This window comes from Callorhinus ursinus, unplaced genomic scaffold, assembly GCF_003265705.2.
Source record: "Callorhinus ursinus isolate GAN/ISIS: 27379988/994484 unplaced genomic scaffold, GSC_fseal_2.0 scaffold44, whole genome shotgun sequence".
NCBI lineage: Eukaryota > Metazoa > Chordata > Mammalia > Carnivora > Otariidae > Callorhinus > Callorhinus ursinus.
In genome coordinates, this window is record NW_027397106.1 from 6,660,697 (window position 1) to 6,676,670 (window position 15,974).

Sequence of the window (15,974 nt, forward strand, 5' to 3'; positions counted from 1 at the left end):
CCCCCCGGACGAGTAGTAGTTAACTGATCCCGGGGACCTGTTCTCCTCGCAAACAGCTGGGAGCAGGGGCTGTGGCCCTCTTGTTGGCCAAGTGCAACCCTCCCTGCTGACTTGGGCTTGAACCCTCAGACTTCTGGCTCGGGGGGCCGGATAGGCCGGCACAATTGCCTTGCCCCGTTTCTTGAGCACGTCCTGTGTTCCCAGCCTGTACAAATTCTGCATCTCACCCCTCGGGAGTTTGCCGTGGAGGGAGGAGAGGTGGTGGAAAGTCACCCAGCTGACCGCCCCCGAGTGCAGAGAGTCAGACGGGCCAGGTTTGAGCGGTTCCTCGAGAAGAGTGGGATCGAGCCGAGAGGAAGCCGGCAGGAGGAAGCAGTAGATCAGAAAAGGCAAATGCAGGACTGGAGAAGGCAGGGCTGGCTGCTCACAGCTCCCCCAGGGGAGAGAGAGGATGGAAGAGGCGCACCGGGGCGGGGGTCAGGCTGTCCTTCCTGTGGACGGAGCCCCGGTCCCTGGGGCCACAGCGGCTTTGGCGGCCTGGATGGAGCAGGGTGAGAGGAATTCTCATTTCTTGCATTTGCTCTTCTAGGGAAACCCTGGACCCCCGGGGCCCCCTGGTCCTTCTGGAAAAGATGGTCCCAAAGGCGCTCGAGGAGACAGTGGCCCCCCTGGCCGTGCCGGTGACCCCGGTCTCCAAGGTCCTGCCGGACCCCCTGGCGAGAAGGGGGAGCCTGGAGAGGATGGACCCTCTGTGAGTCCCTCACGGGCCCAGGCCAGGGGGGGTCTTCGGAGCTCACAGAGCCCACGGTGGAAGGAGCCGCTCGGGAGGGGACGCTGTTGCGGCGGGGAGAGGCCTGGGGCCAGCGAGCGAGTGGAGGGGACGCTGTTGGGGCATGGCTGGCTGGGCCTTTCGAGCTCCGAGCTCATGCTCTCACCCCTGCCTCCCCTCTCTTAGGGCCCCGATGGTCCCCCAGGTCCCCAAGGTCTGGCTGGGCAGAGGGGCATCGTCGGTCTACCTGGGCAGCGTGGTGAGAGAGGATTTCCTGGCTTGCCTGGCCCATCGGTGAGTGAAGCATGCCCCTTCCTCTGTGGGGAGCCAGGCCCAGTCTGGCTCCGGCCGGGGCTCTGCATGCCATGCTTTTGGTGCGGTGGTCCAGCCTCCGCAGAAACACCGCCGCCCTCTGAGGCTTCCACCCACTCCGCACCCTCTGAACTCTTCCCTCTGTCAGCCCTTTCTCTGGAAAGGCTCAGCCGGTCTGGGGCTGGGATTCTTAGGTATGCACACTCATCGTCCCTGTTGCTGTCCTTCCAGGGTGAGCCCGGCAAGCAGGGAGCTCCTGGTGCATCTGGAGACCGAGGTCCTCCCGGTCCCGTGGGTCCTCCTGGCCTGACCGGTCCTGCTGGCGAACCTGGACGAGAGGTGAGCAGCGGGACCTGTGGTGGGTGGCCCTTACCAGGGCGAGGCAGGCCGGCCCAGTCCTGGTGCCCCGGGGGAGGGGAAGGCAGGGCGGGCTGATAGGCCCAAGCGGCTGGCGGGCTGGGATGGGGCGGTTGTGATGGGGGAAGGAGGGCACGGGGAGGAAGGCAGAAGGAAGCTTGGGGGAGCTTCCAGAGCTGCAGCTGGATGGAAGGGTGCAAGCCTGGGGCTCCTGAGGGCAAGGTGGACGAGCAAGGTGGGAGCCGGGCAGGGGCAGCTGTCATGGCATCCTGTCTCTCCTTTCCCAGGGAAGCCCTGGTGCTGACGGCCCCCCTGGCAGAGATGGCGCGGCTGGAGTCAAGGTGAATATCTGGGTGTCTCTGTGTGCAGTGGGACAGGGAGGACATTCTGTCGGGCCTAACAGCTCGGCCTGAGGTGGCAGGTTGGGGTCAGAGTTCTTGTCTCGGTTGGGAAGGACATTTTCTCTAGGTCTCTTCTGGAACATTCCTTTCTAAGCCTGAGACCTCTCTCCTGACAGGGTGATCGTGGTGAGACCGGTGCCGTGGGTGCCCCCGGAGCCCCCGGGGCCCCTGGCTCTCCCGGCCCCGCCGGCCCGACTGGAAAGCAGGGAGACCGAGGAGAAGCTGTGAGTAGCCTTAATTCAGTGAAAGCTGGGAGTGCAGGAGGGTGGCCACGTGAGCTGGGAGCTCACCCGCCGTCGGCCTGGTCCCGGGGCCCTGGCGGTCTCTGGGCCGCGGGAGCAGCGACCCCGGGGCCCAGCCCGGCACAGATGCAGGGGAGGGCCTTCCCCGTCCTGGCTCTGCTCTGACACTGCCCCCACACTCCCCCTCACAGGGTGCACAAGGCCCCATGGGTCCCGCAGGACCGGCAGGAGCCCGGGGAATCCCAGTGAGTATCTGCCTGTCCTCTGTGGGGTTCCCAACAGGGGCAGGTTTGGAGGGCAGTGGGGACCCTTTGGAGCCCGGGACTCTGTGGCTCAGGTGAGGCCAGCAGCGTGCTCTTGCCCTGGCCAACCTGACCCGGCCTGTGTCTGTCTCGGTCCCAGGGCCCTCAAGGCCCCCGGGGTGACAAAGGAGAAGCTGGGGAAGCCGGCGAGAGGGGACTGAAGGGACACCGTGGCTTCACCGGTCTGCAGGGTCTGCCTGGCCCTCCCGTGAGTGTTGCCATCTCTGCCGGGCTCCCCGGGGCCTCCCGTTGCTCAGAGCCCACTCGGGTATCCCGGGCTGCTAAGTCAACTTGGGATCCTCCTAGGAAATTTCCAGGACTTGCTCCTCCCTCTGCCCCTGAGGAAGTGGGAAGGGAATGGGAGTGGGACATGTCATATGCATATTCAAGAGGGCCTCCCACTCTGGAAGATGGGGCCCTGTCCGTGCTGACCTGATTTTCGCCTCTTCCTTTTGCACAGGGTCCTTCTGGAGACCAAGGTGCTTCTGGTCCTGCTGGTCCTTCTGGCCCTAGAGTGAGTGAACTGGAGTGAGCCCTTCCTCGGCGGGGGGGATGCCTCGGGCTCAGGGGGCCTCACCCCGCAGTGGAGGTAGGACTGGCTCAGGACGACCGGGTCCAGAAAAACACCTGAGCCCACAGGCTGGGTGAACCTGACAATGGCCCCTGGCTGTCAGATGGGCCTCCTGGGAATGGGTTTGACAAGGAGGAGCTTAGGATGGTAGGAGAGCCGCGAGGCAGCAACCGGGCTGGTCTCTGGGACAGAGAAGCATGAAGCTGCGGGTCTTCATGTCAGGACGGCCCCCTAAGCGGCCACTCCTGACCGCCCCTTCAGTGATGGCTCTTCTCTCCTGGCCTGCAGGGTCCTCCTGGCCCCGTCGGTCCCTCCGGCAAGGATGGTGCTAATGGGATCCCTGGCCCCATCGGACCCCCTGGTCCCCGTGGACGTTCAGGCGAAACTGGCCCTGCGGTAAGTGTCCTGACTCCTTCCCCGCGGTCCGGCCTGTCCCCAGCACCCGGGAGGCTCGCGTGCTTTGGGGCCAAGGGCCTCTTTCAGGGCATCAGCCTGCCGCCAATGATGATGGCATCCTTCATCCTGGGTCTTCCCAGGAGGTTCAAAGGGCCCATGCTTGGTATTGGGACACAGAAGAGAGGGGCTGATGCAGAAGTAGGGAAGGTGCTAGGGTTTTCTTGGTCCTGGCCTGCTGCACCCCTCCCCCAGCCATGGGACTGAAAGAAGACGCTCTAGTGTATTCTAGCAGGTGGGGATGTACCCAGGAGGGGCCTATCCCCACAATTCCTGGCTGATTGCTGTGTTTCCTGATGCAGGGCCCTCCTGGAAACCCCGGACCCCCTGGCCCTCCAGGTCCCCCTGGCCCCGGCATCGACATGTCTGCCTTTGCTGGCCTCGGCCAGAGAGAGAAGGGCCCCGACCCCCTGCAGTACATGCGGGCTGACCAGGCAGCTGGCGACCTGAGACAGCATGATGCCGAGGTGGACGCCACGCTCAAGTCCCTCAACAACCAGATCGAGAGCCTCCGCAGCCCTGAGGGCTCGCGCAAGAACCCTGCTCGCACCTGCCGGGACCTGAAACTCTGCCACCCTGAATGGAAGAGCGGTGAGCCTGCCGGGCACGACCCCTGGCCCCAGAGAGCAAGAAGTCAGCCCACTGGACAGGGCCCCTGCAGAGCAAGGGAGGAGGCATCACTTAGCACAGGGCAGAGCCGGGCCTGGAAGGTTCTGGCAGATGGCCACTCCTCCATCTCACAGCAGAGAAAGTCCAGCCCTGGCTCCTGTCCTGCCATGGCCACGTGGCAGATGCGACATCAGGGGAGAGCTCCGTCCACCAGGCAGGCCCTGCTCCTGCCCTTTGGCTTGCACCCATGTTTAGCACTGGACTTTCCCACCTGGGTCTCCTTGCTCCTGGGTCCCTGCATCTCCCCTCCCTTTGGCCACACGTGGCCCTCACCACCTGTGCCTCTGCCCCTTGTGTCCCCCTCAGCCTTTCTGTCTCTCCCAGGCAGGCCTGGCCCTCTTGGTTGTGCCTGCCTGTCTGAGCCCCAATGGGGTGTCGCTTCCTCCCCCTGCAGGAGACTACTGGATTGACCCCAACCAGGGCTGCACCTTGGACGCCATGAAGGTTTTCTGCAACATGGAGACTGGCGAGACCTGCGTCTACCCCAACCCAGCGAACGTTCCCAAGAAGAACTGGTGGAGCAGCAAGAGCAAGGACAAGAAACATATCTGGTTTGGGGAAACCATCAATGGTGGCTTCCACGTGAGTACCTGGCTGCCCTAGGCCAGAGAGGCCGTCTTGAAGCCTTTCTCTTCTTTCTCCCTCTGAGTTGATGGCACCCCACCCATACTCTCACCCGTTTTCCTTGGGGCTGAAGAGGAAGGAAAGGGGAGGGATTGTAGTTTGAACCGTGATCCCGCTGGATGCTGCCCCTGGGCCTCACCCCGCTGTTCTCTGCCCGAACAGTTCAGCTATGGTGATGACAACCTAGCTCCCAACACGGCCAACGTCCAGATGACCTTCCTACGCCTGCTATCCACCGAGGGCTCCCAGAATATCACCTACCACTGCAAGGACAGTATTGCTTACCTGGACGAAGCAGCCGGCAACCTCAAGAAGGCCCTGCTCATCCAGGGCTCCAATGACGTGGAGATCCGGGCTGAGGGCAACAGCCGGTTCACATACACCGTCCTGAAGGATGGCTGCACGGTGAGTCAGGCTGGCGGGAGCCTCCGGAGAAATGAGCTGCCTGAGGCCGAGGGCGGCCCGCAGCTGGTGTCAGGCCTAAAGGGATGGATCCTCAGAGGTGTGAGCGGGAGGGGTTAGGTAGAGAAGACAGGCAGAGTGACAGGTGAGGGAGGGGTGCTGTTCCATCTTCTTCCCTCCCTTGGCTCAGGGGAAAGAAGCCCTACCCAGCATGTCCAGTTACCCTTTGAGGAGTGTATCCATGTTGAGTGTGGGGGCCGGCCCCCAGGCTGGAGCGAAGAGAGGCTCGGTGTGGGGGAGGGAGCCAGGAGGGGAGGGCAGCGTGGAGGGGGCCTTTGCTGGCGAGGCCAGGAGTTGAGGTGGAGAGGGCTCTGGCAAGCCAAGGAGAGGTCGGGGGATCCCCTGAGCACGTTTTGTACTTTGTGCTCTATGAGGCTTGGCTTTGGGGTCCTGGGTGGCTGGCGCTGGACAGTGTCTCCTCTCTTTCTCCCCTAGAAACACACCGGTAAGTGGGGCAAGACTCTGATCGAGTACCGGTCGCAGAAGACCTCGCGCCTCCCCATCATTGACATTGCACCCATGGACATAGGAGGGCCTGAGCAGGAATTCGGTGTGGACATAGGGCCTGTCTGCTTCTTGTAAAAGCCCGAACCCACAAACAACACAATCCATTGCCAACCCAGAGGACCCAAGTGCTTTCCAGCCCCAGTCACTCTAGGGCTCTGCACTGAAGGGCTGATCTGACCTGATGTCCATTCATCCCACCCGCTCACAGTGTGGACTTTTTCTCCCCTCTCTTTTTAAGAGACCTGAACTGGGCAGACTGCAAAATAAAATCTCGGTGTTCTATTTATTTATTGTCTTCCTGTAAGACCTTTGGGTCGAGGCAGAGGCAGGAAACTAACTGGTGTGAGTCAAACGCCCCCTGAGTGACTGTCCCCAGCCCAGGCCAGAAGAGTCCCCTTCAGGTGCCGGGCGCAGGAACTGTGTGTGTCCTACACAATGGTGCTATTCTGTGTCAAACACCTCTGTATTTTTTAAAACGTCAATTGATATTAAAAACAAAAAAATTATTGGAAAGTACATATTGACCTGTGCTTTTTGTTCTTTATTTTCCCCTAGTCTTTGATTCTGTAGGCATGACCAAATGGCCACCCTAAGGCCTTCATCTATTGACTTTTTCCCCCAGGAGGGAGGACATTAGAGTCACGCTGCCTGGTTTAGTGACCTCACACAAACACATACTTGCCTCCTTTTGTAACCTTCGCACTTCCTGGAACCAAGGAAGGAACTGGGACCAGAGGCCAAGATTTGGGAAGGGGGGCAGAAAATATAGGCATGGCCTTGTTCTTGAGTAACACAAAACACAACTCTAGCGCATGGGGATTGGGACAGTGTGTGGGCCACCTCTTGCTGGACAGGGGAGCTCAGAGATGTTCCTGAGGGAGGGTGGGGAAGGTGGGGCGGGGAGCAAGTCCGCAGGGACCCGTGATAAGTGCGCACAATCGGCCAGTCTTGATGATCTGTGTCCTTCTCTAAGATTTTTAGGTCAAGGAGACGTGGAAGTGTTACATGCTTGTCCCTACCCCTTATTCCATTTTCCTCCCCCTTCCTCTGGCCCTCCCTTCTCTACTTCCTGGGCCTGCACTTAAAGCTTCCTCTCAACACCAGCCTTATGAATGGATAGCCTCCCATTTCTCCCTACCATCAGGGGTCCCTTGCTTTCCAATGACTCTTGTGTGGCACAACGAGGAAACGGTCACCTTCCCCACCAGAGGGCACAGTGGTGGTGATGTGTGAAGTGGGCGGGAGACACAAAACCAGTCAAAATCGACAACGGTACTAATTTATGAAACACATTTCAAAAGATACCCGGCACTACTGATAAACCAGAGGGCCATCACTTTCTCTGCCCCTGTCTCCTGTCGCTGCCTCTCCCTTCATCCAGATGAACACAGATGGCTTTCCTAGTAAAGAAACAACAAAAATAAAAATACCTAAGACATTTTGTTGGACTTGTTTGTATTAATATTCAACTTATAGTGTAAACTGTTCAATAAATTATCTTATCAGGGCTAATTCATGACAAACTAAAAGAGTAAGATGAAAACTTAAGTAAAAATACCTAACTAGAAAAGCTGTCTCACAGCAATGTCCGCAACAGCCAAACTGTGGAAAGAGCCGAGATGCCCTTCAACAGATGGATGGATAAGGAAGATGTGGTCCATATATACAATGGAATATTACTCAGCCATCAGAAAGGATGAATACCCAACTTTTACATCAACATGGATGGGACTGGAGGAGATTATGCTAAGTGAAATAAGTCAAGCAGAGAAAGTCAATTATCATGTGGTTTCACTTATTTGTGGAACATAAGGAATGGCATGGAGGATGTCAGGAGAAGGAAGGGAAAAATGAAGGGGGGGAATCGGAGGGGGAGATGAACCATGAGAGATGTAGGACTCTGAGAAACAAACAGGGTTTTGGGGGGGGGGGGGGTGGGGGGATGGGTTAGCCCGGTGATGGGTATTAAGGAGGGCACGTACTGCGTGGAGCACTGGGTGTTATACGAAAACAATGGATCGTGGATCACCACATCAAAAACTAATGATGTACTGTATGGTGACTAACATAACATAATAAAATTAAAAAAAAAAAAAAAGAAAAGCTATCTCATAAGTTAAAATAGCCCTGCCAAGAGAGCTAATGCGGGCAAGGGGAGGGCAGTGGGGTATACAGCTGCTTCTGAAAACTCCTTAGACAAAGGTGGAGCTACTCCGCCCTGTAGCTCCCTCCAGGAACACACTCTGAAAGCCTGCAGCGGCTTCCTCGGTGGTCAAAGCGAAACGTACAACCTTGGCTGCCAGTGCTGTGCTACCTACCTCCGCTCCCTTGTCCTGACTTAGCCGAGAGGGGAAGGTGAGAATAACAAGCTTTGTTACTAATTCCTGTGATCCCTGATGCCCCAGGAAAGGCGAAAGTTCTCTCTGCTGAGAACAGCCTCCCCTGACCCCAGCAGGATTGAGTGGACAGACCTGGTTTACTAAAATGAGATCCCTCGGGGCGCCTGGGTGGCTCTGTCATTAAGCGTCTGCCTTCGGCTCAGGTCATGATCCCAGGGTCCTGGAATCGAGCACCGCACCGGGCTCCCTGCTTGGAGAGCCTGCTTCTCCATCTCCCACTCTCCCTGCTTGTGTTCCCTCTCGCTATGTCTCTGTCAAATAAATAAAACCTTAAAAAAAAAATAAAATGAGATCCTTCATAGCCATACAAATGTACGGCATTAAAAGGCTTTAACTAGGAACTGGAGCTCAGATTTCCTCAAGTCACCTGGATCCTGGGTAAATCACAACTTCTGAAATTGGCTCCCCTTCTGACCATGTGAAGGAACACAGAGAGAATGTTAAGAGTGCTGTCAAGGTGAGAAGGATTTGACTTATAGTTACTTCTGGGGAAGACTGCAGAGTAAGAAGACCCTAAGCTCACCCTGTCCCACAGATACATCTAGAAACACCCACATCACTGTAAATAACCCAGAAAACAATGCAAATAGTAGTAGAACAGACTCTCCATAGCTAAATGCAAAGAGGCCACATCAGAAACGGTAGAAAGGGCCAAGATGTGGTCCAGAGCTAAGCAGATTTACAGGACTCTCCATGGGAGGAAGGGACACCAGGGGCCTAGAGACAGGAGAGAACAGACCCTCACATCAGAAATCCCAGGCATGGGGAACGCGCAAAGGGAAAACAAATTCCCATAACATTTGGCTTTGAAAACCACACAGGCAAAACTTTGTAGTTCTTACAATCAGCAGGAGCTTAATACCTGGAACTTTAAAATAAGCAGGCTCAGCTCTGGGAGAGCTGGGAGGGTGAGAGGGAATGGAGTCCCCACCCTTAAAGAGACAGCACCCAAACAGCCCTGCTGAGACACAGCACAGAACAGTAATTTGAAAGATGCCTCGGGTATATGGGAGGGAGATTCATTTGCTAATCTCAGAGCATGTGCTGGAGGAGCTGGGATCTTTGGGAGACTTCTCTAGGAACAAGGGAGCTAGCAGGCAGCATTTCCTTCCCCTGCCTCCCAGCCTAGACACAAGGACACCTGAGGGAACCAGTGGGACATCAACATTCCCCACCTAGCTTGCTAACAAGGTCCCCACCCCAGTGTTCTCCTGTGGACATGCCCCCTCCAACCTGGCTGGCCTTGGCCAGAGTTTTGAGCAGCTGCATATCCTCTCCCACAGTGGAAGGGTGCAAAAGTTACTGGCCATGAGCCCTGCTCCCATGCTGTCCTGTGGACCTGCTCCCTCCAATACGCCTTTGGCCAGAGCCTATCCAAAGTGGTGCCACAAGCTTGACAGTGTGCAGACAGCCCCCAGAGGGGCCAGCACCACTCTAAAGGGACTGCTGCCCTGGGGAAAGGGGAAGATAACCATACACATAAGTCCAACTGTCACCTCAACAGTGTGCTGGGGGCAGACAGCTGATGTGATTGCTGACCTCACCCACCAACGGAAGCTTCTCAGGGGACAACACAAGGAAAACACCCTGCAGTTTGGTGCTACTACATCACTGGCAAACATCCAAACTGATTCAAGCCCAAGGTGGCCCCAGACAGGCCCACTAACAACACAGGGACCAAACACTACCCACAACAGGCAAAGAAAGCCACTGCAGACGACCAGACTGAAGGCCAACATGGCTCAGCCACAACAGCAGGGCTCATGTAAAACACATAGGAGACACCCCTGAAGCACCAGGTTCTGATGAACAGAGGACATTGCACTGAAGGGCACTATAGGACCTCTTCTTCATAAAGCCACTACTTTCAAGAACAGGAGATGTAGCTGATTTCCCTGACACAGAGAAACAGACACAGAGAGTTAGACAAAATGAGGAGACAAAGGGATATGTCCCAGATGAAAGATCAGGACAAAATCACAGAAAGAGGGCTTAAACAAAATTGAGATAAGTAGTATGACTAAGAGAGAATTTTAAGTAATGGTCATAAAGATACTCACTGTACTGAGAAAAGACTGGAGGATCTCAGTAGGACCCTTAACAAAGAGATAGAAAACATAAAAAAAAAAGAACCACTCAGAGATGAAGAACTCAATAACTGAAAAATACACTACATGGAATAAATAGTAGACTAGAGGAAGCAGAAAAATGGATCAGCAACCCGAAGGACAGAGTAATGGAAAGCAAGAGAGCTGAATAGGAGAGGGAGGGATGGAGGAAGGGAGAGGGAGAAAGAGAAAGAAAACAGACATAGGGACTCAGTGGCTCCATCAAGCATAATAACGTTTGCATTATAGGTATCTCAGAAGGAGAAGAGAGAGAAAAGGGTGCAGAAAATTTGAAGACATAGTAGCTAGAAACATTCCGAATCTGAGGGAAGGAAACAGAAATCTAGATCCAGAAGGCAAAGAGAGCTCCCAACAAAATCAACCCAAGAAGGAAGGCACATAGTAATTAAAATGGCCAAAAAATAGTAATAAAGAATTTTAAAAGCAGCAGGAGAAAAGAAAAGTTATATACAAGGGAAAGCCATAAGGCTATTAGGGGACTTTTCAGCAGGACTTTTCTAAGTCAGAAGGGAGCAGTGTGATATATTCAAAGTGTTGGAAGAAAAATGCCTGCAGCCAAGAATATTCTATCCAGCTAGACTATCATTCAGAATAGAAGGAGAAAGAATTTCTCAAAAACAAAAACAAACAAACAAACAAAAAACAAAAGTTAGGGGCACCTGGGTGGCTCAGTCAGTTGAGCGTCCGACTCCTGGTTTCAGCTCAGGTCATGATCTCAGGACTGTGAGATTGAGCACGGCGCTGGGCTCTGTGCTCAGTGGGGAGTCTGCTTGAGATTCTCTCTCTCCCTCTCACCCTACTCTCTCTCTCTCAAAAATAAATAAATCTTAAAAACAAAAAACAAAAACAAAAACCCCAAAAGTTAAAGGAGCTCATGACCCCTAAGACAGCCATACAAGAAATATTAAACGGAACTCTTTGGGTGGAAAAGAAAGACAATAAGTAGGAATAAGAAAAGTAGGGAGCACAAAAGCAGTAAAAATAGGTATACCTGTAAAAATCAGTCAAGCGATTCACAAAAGGATATAAAGTATGACACCATAAGCCTAAAACGTGGGGTTGGGGGAGAGGAATAAAGAATGGGTTCAAACTTAAGCAACCATCAACTTAATATAGACTCCTATATGCAGAAGACGTTACAGACAAACCTAATGGTAACCACAAATAAAAAGCCACTGATAGATATGCAAAGAATAAAGAGAAAGGAATCCAAGTATATCATTAAAGAATGCAAGCAAACTGTGAAAGAGAGCAAGAGAAGAAAGGAGCAGAGAAGAACCACAAAAACAAATATAAAACAAGTAACAAAATGGCAAAAAGTATATGCCTATAAATAATTACTTTGATTGTAAATGAACTAAATGCTCCATAGAGTGATGGAATGGATAAAAAAGCAAGACCCATCTATTTGCTCCCCACAAGAGACTCAGTTCAGACATAAAGACACATGCAGATTGAAAGTGGAAGGATAGAAAAGCATTTATCAGCCAAATGGAAGTAAAAAGAAAGCCAGAAAATAGAGTAGCAATGCTTTTATCAGACAAAATAGACTTATGAACAGACTGTAACAAGAGACAAAGAAGGGCACTACATAATCATAAAGGGACAATTCAACAGGAAGATATAACAATTGTAAATATTTATGCACACAACATGGGAGCACCCAAATACATAAAGTAGCTATTAACAACAAAAAGGAAGTAATAAAGAGTAATACAATAGTAGTGGAGGATTTTAACAACTCACTTACATGAATGGACAGACCATTCAAACAGAATATCAACAAGGAAGGAGCTTTGGATGACATACTGGACCAGATGGGTCTAATAGACATACTCAGAACATACCATCCTGAAACAGCAGAATACATATTCTTTTCAAGTGCACATGGAGCATTCTCCAGAACAGATCACATATTAGGCCACAAAGCCAGCCTCAACGTATTCAAGATCAAAGTCATGCCATGCATCTTTTTGACCACAATACTATGAATCTAGAAATCAACCACAAGAAAAATATCTGGAAAGAACACAAGTACATGGAGGTTAAATAACATGCTACTAAACAGTGAAGGGTCAACCAAGAAGTCAAAAAGGAAATAAAAAAATACATGGAGACAATCAAAACACAAGCGTCCAAAATCTTTGGGATACAGCAAAAGCTGTTTTTTTTTTTTAAGATTTTATTTATTTATTTGACAGAGAGAGAGAGAGAGCATAAGCAGGGGGAACGGCAGGCAGAGGGAGAGGGAGAAGCAGACTCCCTGCTGAGCAGGGAGCCCGATGTGGGGCTCCATCCCAGGACCCTGGGATCATGACCTGAGCCGAAGGCAGACACTTAACTGATTGAGCCACCCAGGCATCCCAGCAAAAGCTGTTCTAAGAGGGAAGTCTATAGCAATACAGGCCTATCTCAAGAAGCAAGAAGAATCTCAAATAAACAACCTAACTTTGCACCTAAAAGAACTAGAAAAACAAAAAGCCCAAAACCAGCAAAAGGGAGGAAATAATAAAGATTAGAGCAGAAATACATGATATAGAAACAAAAACAAAACAAAAAAACAGATCAGTGAATACAGAAGCTGGTTCTTTGAAAAGATCAACAAAATCGATAAACCTCTAGTTAGACTCATCAAAAAGAGAGGGAGGGAGGGAGAGAGAGGCAGGCAACCTAAATAAAATCACTAATAAAAGAGGAGAAATAATGACCAACACCACAGAAATACAAACAATTGTAACAGAATATTATGAAAACCTATATGCAAAAAGTTGGACAACATAAAGAAATGGATAAATTCCTAGACAAATATAACCTCCCAAAACTGAAGCAGGAAGAAATAGAAAATTTGAAGAGGCCAATTACTAGCAATGAATTGAATTAGTAATCAAAAAACTCCCAACAAACAAAAATCCAGGACCAGACAACTTCATGGGTGAATTCTACCAAACATTTAAAGAAGAGTTAATACCTATTCTCAAACTATTCCAGAAACTAGAAGAAGGAAATCTTCCAAATTCATTCTGTGAGGCTAGTATTACCCTGATACCAAACCCAAATATAGACACCAGAAAAAATGAGAAATATAGGCCATTATCTCTCATGAATATAGATGCAGAAGTCCTCAACAAAACATTAGCAAACCAAATCCAACAATACATTAAAAAAATCATATACCATGATCAAATGGGATTTATTCCCAGGGTGCAAGTGTGGTTCAATATTCAAATCAATCAAGGAGATACATTACATCAATCAGAGAAAGGATGAAAACCATATTATCATTTCAATAGACGCAGAAAAAGCATATGACAAAGTAGAACACCCATTCATGGTAAAAATCCTCTGCAAAGTAGGGCTACAGGGAACATACCACAACATAATAAAGGCCATATATGAAAAACCCACAGATAACATCATACTCAGTGGGGAAAAACTGAGAACTTTCCTCCTAAGATCAGGAATAAGACAAAGATGTCCACTCTCACCACTTTTTATTCAACATAGTACTGGAAGTCCTAGCCACAGCAATCAGACGAGAAAAAGAAATGAGGCATCCATATTGGTAAGGAAGAAATTAAACTGTCACTATTTGCAGATGACATGATACTATATATAGAAAACCTTAAAGACTCCACCAAAATACTACTAGAACTGATAAATGAATTCAGGAAAATCACAGTATACAAAATCAATATGTAGAAATCCATTGCATTTCTTCTTTTAAAGATTTTATTTACTTATTTGAGAAAGAGAGTGAGAGAGAGAGAGTGCAAGCTAGGGGAGGGGCAGAGGGACAGGGAGGAGGAGACTCCCTGCTGAGCAGGGAGCCTGATGTGGGACTTGATCCCGGACCCTGGGATCATGACCTGAGCCGAAGGCAGACATTTAACCAACTGAGTCACCCAGGTGCCCCCCCCCCATTGCATTTCTATACACTAATAATGAAGCAGCAGAAAGTGAAATTAAGAAAACAATCCCATCTACAATTGCACCAAAAGATTAAAATATCTAGCAATAAATTTAAAAGGGGTGAAAGAGCTATACTCTGAAAACTATAAAGCACTGACAAAGAAAATTGAAGATGACACAAAGAAATGGAAAGATATTCCATACATAGATTGGAAGCACAAATATCATTACAATATCTAACTACCCAAAGCAATCTACAGATTTAATGCAATCTCCATTAAAATACCAACAGAATTTTTCACAGAACTAGAACAAACACTCCTAAAATTTATATGGAAACATAAAAGATCCTAAATAACCAAAGCAATTCTGAAAAAGCAAAGCAAAGCTGGAGACCTCACAATTCCAGACTTCAACTCATATCATAAAACTTGTAGTAATCAAATCAGTATGGTACTGGCACAATAACAGACACAAAGATCAATGGAACAGAAGAGAAAACCCAGAAATAAGCCCACAAATATATGGCCAATTAATCTTTGACAAAGGGGGAAGGAATATCCAATGGGAAAAAGACAGTCTCTTTAACAGATGGTGTTGGGAAAACTGGACAGCTACAGGCAAAAGAATGAAACTGGACCCCTTTCTTACACCATATACAAAATAAACTCAAAATGGATTAAAGACCTAAATGTGAGACTTGAAACCATAATCACCCTGGAAAAGAGCATAGGCAGTAATTTCTCTGACACCGGCTGTAGCAACATTTCTCTAGAAAGGTCTCCTGAGGCAAGGCAAACAAAAGCAAAAATAAACTATTGGGACTACATCAAAATAAAGTTTCTGTGTTTTTAAAGTGAAGGAAACAATCAACAAAACTAAAAGGCAACCTACAGAATGGGAGAAGATGTTTGCAAATGATGTATCTGATAAAGGGTTAGTAACCAAAATATATAAAGAACTGATACAACTCAACACCCAAAGAACAAATAATCCAATTAAAAAATGGGCAGAAGACATGAACAGACCTTGCCCCAAAGAAGACATATGGAAGGCCAACAGACACTTGAAAAGATGCTCAACATCACTCATCAGGGAAATGCAAGTCAAAACTATAATGAGGTATCACCTCACACCTGCCAGAATGGCTAAAATAAAAAACACAAGAAACAACAAGTGTTGGCAAGGAGGTGGAGAAAAAGGAAACCCTCTTGCACTGTTGGTGGGAATGCAAACTGTGGCAGCCATGGTGAAAGACAGTATGGGGGTTCCTCAAAAATTAAAAATAGAATTACGATATGATCCAGTTATCACATGAGTGGGTACTTACCCCCAAAATACAAAAACACTAATTCGAAGGGATACATGCACCCTCACATTTATTGCAGCATTAAAAGCCAAATTACGAAAGCAGCCCAAGTGCCTACTGACTGATGAGTGGATAAAGAACATGCGGTCTATATACACAATGGAATATTATTCAGCCATAGAAAGAATGAAATCTTACCATTTGCAATAATTTGGATATAACTAGGATAATGTGAAGTGAAATAAGTCAATCAGAGAAAGACAAATGCCGTATGATTTCACTCATATGTGGAATCGAAGAAATAAAACAAACAAGCAAAGGAAAAGAGAGAAAGCAAGAAACAGAACTACAGAGAACAAACTGATGGTTGCCAGAGGGGAGAGGGACGCAGGGATGGGGGAAACAGGTGAAGCAGGTGAAGAGCACACTTAGGATAAGCACTCAGTAATGTATAGAAGCACTGACTCACTATTAACATACACCTACAACTAATATAGCACTGTATTTTTTTTTTAAGATTTTATTTATGTGACAGAGAGAGACAGTGAGAGAGGGAACC

General features: G+C 49.7%; 1 protein-coding gene across 1 annotated transcript in view; it reads left to right on the plus strand.

Annotated features, from left to right (window-relative positions):
- The window catches only part of COL2A1 (collagen type II alpha 1 chain), a 31,154-nt gene extending 25,011 nt beyond the window's left edge, over positions 1 to 6,143 (plus strand). The window contains exons 42-54 of the mRNA XM_073882073.1: positions 590 to 751; positions 956 to 1,063; positions 1,313 to 1,420; positions 1,726 to 1,779; positions 1,956 to 2,063; positions 2,273 to 2,326; positions 2,484 to 2,591; positions 2,844 to 2,897; positions 3,243 to 3,350; positions 3,710 to 3,998; positions 4,471 to 4,658; positions 4,863 to 5,105; positions 5,598 to 6,143. Of these exons, the coding sequence (XP_073738174.1) occupies positions 590 to 751; positions 956 to 1,063; positions 1,313 to 1,420; positions 1,726 to 1,779; positions 1,956 to 2,063; positions 2,273 to 2,326; positions 2,484 to 2,591; positions 2,844 to 2,897; positions 3,243 to 3,350; positions 3,710 to 3,998; positions 4,471 to 4,658; positions 4,863 to 5,105; positions 5,598 to 5,744 (1,731 nt within the window). The 3' untranslated portion in view covers positions 5,745 to 6,143. The remainder of the gene's footprint in view (positions 1 to 589; positions 752 to 955; positions 1,064 to 1,312; positions 1,421 to 1,725; positions 1,780 to 1,955; positions 2,064 to 2,272; positions 2,327 to 2,483; positions 2,592 to 2,843; positions 2,898 to 3,242; positions 3,351 to 3,709; positions 3,999 to 4,470; positions 4,659 to 4,862; positions 5,106 to 5,597) is intronic.
- Positions 6,144 to 15,974: the final 9,831 nt, after the last annotated feature.